The following is a 5,044-nucleotide window of genomic DNA, read 5'->3' as shown; positions in this document are numbered from 1 at the left end:
AGAATGGTTTAAATTTACAAAATTTACAAAAAAATAAAAATCAAATTTCAATCGATCGGACAGCGGGAATCCATACCGATGGCTTGTTAAGGTAATTCTTTAGTAAATTGAATTACCCCATAGAAATGTCTAATTTTTTTTATATAATAAAGTTAAAGGATTGAATTTAATGTGTGTAAAATTCTAGGATAGGTTAACGATGAAATAAGAGAAGAAAAGAATGTTGAAAGTGTAACTTTTAACGATAGTTTTAACTTTACTTAATGACAGATAAGGATCGCTTCTTTAAGTAACTGCACATAAATATTATCATAGACTTTTCTCAAAATAGTTAGAGACACGTCCCTGGTGCGCAAGTGACACGCCCCTGGTTACGATCACAAATCTAACCGCAGTAAGTACCGCCCCTTTCTCCATGCTGTAAGAAAAGTAGAAGCTGTGGGACCATAGCATATCTATACGACATGTCGATCTCGGCGCGGTCTCGTAAATCACGGAGCTTGCCGCAATACACACTTTTGATGGCGTTAACCATCAAAAAGGACTTGGCGCGCGCGTGCGAAAATGGTGGCCACACAGTCATAGCCAACCATGGTGGTCCGGTAGTGGTCGAGGTTGGTCGAGGTCGACTATGCTCCATCGCCGCGCGCCGCCGCCGCTGCTGCCGCTGTCTATCGTCGTGTATTAAAAAGTGAATGTTGCATCGTGCATTGCCGCCGACATCGACACCGCCTCCACCATCACCATCACCACCGCCTTCGCGAACAAGCATGTCGCTTTCTCGACGGGCTACGAGGTCTGCGAGTGTCTGCATCCAAACGGAGCTCCATTATACTAACCCGCCTAAAAACATTCACCGGTTATCTCAACGCCGAGATTGTCCTTAACCCTCACTCGTGGAGACGATGCGGAGAAACGGCGATTATTTTTCTTTTTTTTTTGTTACAACCGCAAATAGTTAAATTGTTGTTCATAAAATGGGGTGAAGGAAGAATGCAAGGCTACCTTGATGTTTCAAATTGAATTATAGGATAGAATGGAGGAATGATAGATATTCTGCATAGGTCTTCTGTAGGTTAAGTAGAATTAATATAAAGCTAAAAGATATAATATCATGTATAATTGGAAACGAGCTCAAAGTTAACAGAAAGAATTGTAATAAAGAAAGAATAATCCGGTATGTAGAATGAAATTGTTCGGTTGTTTTAAGGGAATCATTTTAAAGGCATCTGTTTTACCGACTAATCGCAATAACTTTTGTACAACAATTATTTTTTCCCCTTCGAAAATTCTTTTCTAGAATTATTATATAAAAGTCAATGAAATTTTTTCTCTAATATAGTAAATACTTACATTTGCTCTTGTACAGTTTCATCAAAATTAACTACTTGTACAGTTTGAAAGAAATTTACATTTTCAATGAAAAATATATGTCAAAATATATGTCAAATAGACGATGCGTACATTAAATGAGCATCTTATAACATTTATTTTTACAAGATATATACCGTAAAGATATTTTATATATTTTCAATATATTTGATATACGTTTTGTGTATATCTTAAGAAATGAAAAATTTTCGTATTTGGCGCCTCTTGCATGGCGTAGACGATGTTTGCGCGATTGATCTTACGCGCATGTGCAAATTCGACTTAGTTATTAATAAGATTTTTTTCTATTATTTTAGCTATGGACTGGAGAGGAATCGTGCTGGCATTTCTAGTGGTGAGTAAACACAAACTGTTTCTTTTGCTGCGCACAAGAAAATTTACAATACCGAATGAACGAGATATTTTATGGGAATGTTGATGATGGCCGAATTTGATCGATGTCTGTAGTATAGACACTAGATTTAAAATTTTAAATTACGAATGTTGATAATAGTGATATCTTTAATTTATTTCTTACATCATCATTCTGTCTCACTCAAACGTATACATCAGTCATTATAATATACCTTATTATAATTGCAATACCACTTTTTGCAAAATCTGTCACCTATTTGACACAGTTATTGCTCTGTTTACTTATTGAAAGTTTTTATTGAAAGTTATTATTGAAAGTTTTTACTAATCACACGCGTATACATTACTTGATTTGTAAATCAATATAAATTATTTTTAAGCTTTTAATCTTAGATCTATAAACTCAATACTGTTTATTCACGTAATTCAGATGGTCCAATGTTATTTTATACTTTTACGAGCTTAAAAGAAAAGAGATTTAATAGAACTTTTCTAGAGTATCTAGAGAAAAAAATCGTCTACGTTAGGTAACATCTCTATGAGTTGAAAAATATGAATTTTTTACCTTTTTTTTTCTATTTCTGTATAAAATTCACTTCCCCACTTTCTAATTTCGCATCAATTTTAATTCTATAAAAGGATTTTTTATTTCGTTTAGTCAATTCAGAGATTTTTATACAACTATAATATATCAATAATTTCCTCATTACAGGATAAATATTTACAATAGAGGAGCACCAATTTCGATGACCTTAATCTTGATATACGTTATCAAGATCGTGACTCTAAATGACCTTCCAATAGATTTTAGTTAATATCCGTTATTTGTTAAAAAGTTATTAATAAAGTTATTAATAAAAAAAGTCGCAATTTTGACACAACATATGTCAAGATCAAATTTATTGCAACTAAATTTCTCTATTGTAAACATTTACCACTAAAACATTTTGAAGTCCGAGCATACGTCAATTTTGATTCTTTTATTTCTCTATATATGAAACTAAAAACACTGTTTCGTAACGCTTAAGATACTTTGGATTCATTTTGAAAGTTTCAACAAAAAGTAACGAAAATAAAGAAATGACAATAAAGAATAACAAAGGATAAGTTTCAAGGTTTCCATTGTTATAAAAGAGATGGGTGCTATCATCAATCTTAAATTAAAACCATATTTTCATGGAACAGAGTGTAAGGTCGGTATTCATATCAAGTCGATTTTAGTACGTATTATAATAGATTAGTCGTCTTTAGTCTTAAAATGTCACAAACCAATCATAGGATCGTATTAAGACATTACTTAAGATAATTACTTAAGATATTTTAAGATAAGTAATATCTTAAAATAAAAACCATGAATATCGACCTAGTCGGACATGAGTATATTTATACTTGTCCAGTTACTGAGACATTTACCTTAGGCGTGGATTAATGGTATTTGTAATGTACACACGCTTTCTATTGTGCGTGCTATACACGTGATATACGCGTGTTGCTTAAATATGTGGCACATTATATAATTCTTTGTTGGCGCATGACACATTTCAAAAAAGGTGTCTGAATGGTTGTTGAACTGCACAGGCATTAAACAGCCGCATTCTCAATACTCGATCAACGTGTTCGTCAATTAAAAATTTAACAGATAGATAAGTTTTTCGAGAAAGCTTTCGAGGGATTTTATGGCATATGGCAACGGAATATCAGTGCTTTTTTTCTGTCTTATCGCGCATCGGTGCGTGTCGTTGCTTAGTTTTTTAAATTGTCAACGGAAGAGTATGTTCGACCGATATTTATGTCTCTTTCTCTCTCTCTCTCTCTCTCTCTCTCTCTCTCTCTCTCTCTTTCTCCTCATTAAGTCAGGAGACACAGTAGTGTCTTGGCGCTAAACCAAGCGCAGCGACACTACCGTATTGATATCATTTACAGAAGTTCTTTAATTACAACGGAAATAGTATCGAAAATGAAAGTATAGAAAATAATTAAAATATAGAACAAGAATAAATTAGCAAATTTTATTTTATATAAATATAAAAAAAAAGAGAGATGAAGAAGAAATTTACTACTTACAATAAGAAAATCATTCAAAATTTGTATAATGCAAAATATATATTTTTTTATAGTGGCATTGGAAGATGGCATAAGTAAACAAGTATGGTAACGCAGATATTTGTTATTTAAATATGACTGTTTTACGGCGGTTTTGGAGGACTATGAGTACAGATTACGTCATTGTACTCACAATAGTCGTGGAATCGCTTTCCGGCTCTGGTGAAAAAAATTTCATTAAATCATCATAGAAGATCATGCGAATTGTTAGATTGAATATTTTGTATGACGAACAGAAGAAAAAATAAAAAATTCTCGTCTAAGACAAACACATTCCATTTCTCGCTGCAAAATATCAACGAATCGCTATTTAACGTGCTTCTTGCATTAGACATGATGAACCGCAAGAGATATCCAATGAAAGCTCTGCGTTTTTGTATGTGACAATATAAAATAAAATTCTTATTGGATACCGCTCATCACTCATCTCGTCCAGTGCGCAATAGAGGCATACGAGTTATAAGAGATACGACCTTACTCATCTGCAGACTCAAGGATTTACTGACGGAATCATTCGTTCCGATTAGAGATTGATGAAATCGTATATATGATCGATGTTGATATGATTGTATTTGAAAGACTCGCGTGGGCACTCGTAGTTTCGGAAGTCATCGCAATTAAGGGGATCCTAAAGAGAAGCCTGAATTCCAACAAGATCACTGTTTTGCCGATAAAATGCGACACATCTTTATATATTATTACAATAATATTCTCTCGCATACATATACATTTTCGTAGAACAATAATGTTTTAATTAGACGTCTAAGATCGATTCCACCAACGCAAATTAACTTTAATCTCGGTTCAACTTACTCTTTGTTTTTTTTTTAATTCTAAAGATTAGAAAAAGATGAAGAGTTAAACCGAGATTAAAGTTAATCTACATTGGTGGAAATGGGCATAAGTCTAATTCTAAGAACTCCATGTAAATTACTGTTCATGTAAACTACTAGTCTGTGGACCACAATTTCGCAAGTACAAATTGCAAAGCTTTTATATAAAGTAAATATAATATTAATTACGATTTTGACAGCTCTGATATTATATCTGGAGTAAGAAATTGTAATGATTTCAATTTAAACAATTTTTTTCGTACTCGGCGTAAATTCTATCTCATAGACACGTATTAATGCGTATATTTTGATCCGGGAAAAGGATTTTCAAATCTGTAAAAGAGGAAAAAAGTAATTGTTAT

General features: G+C 32.9%; 1 protein-coding gene across 1 annotated transcript in view; it reads left to right on the top strand.

Annotated features, from left to right (window-relative positions):
* The window catches only part of LOC108684426, a 38,474-nt gene that overhangs the window by 4,103 nt on the left and 29,327 nt on the right, over positions 1–5,044 (top strand). Inside the window, exon 2 of the mRNA XM_018188738.1 lies at positions 1,689–1,726. Coding sequence (XP_018044227.1) covers positions 1,691–1,726 — 36 coding nt within the window. The 5' untranslated portion in view covers positions 1,689–1,690. The remainder of the gene's footprint in view (positions 1–1,688; positions 1,727–5,044) is intronic.

This window comes from Atta colombica, unplaced genomic scaffold (assembly GCF_001594045.1).
Source record: "Atta colombica isolate Treedump-2 unplaced genomic scaffold, Acol1.0 scaffold134, whole genome shotgun sequence".
In the NCBI taxonomy this organism is placed as follows: domain Eukaryota; kingdom Metazoa; phylum Arthropoda; class Insecta; order Hymenoptera; family Formicidae; genus Atta; species Atta colombica.
Note: the sequence above shows the minus strand (reverse complement) of the source record. Positions and strands in the feature narration are given on the sequence as shown.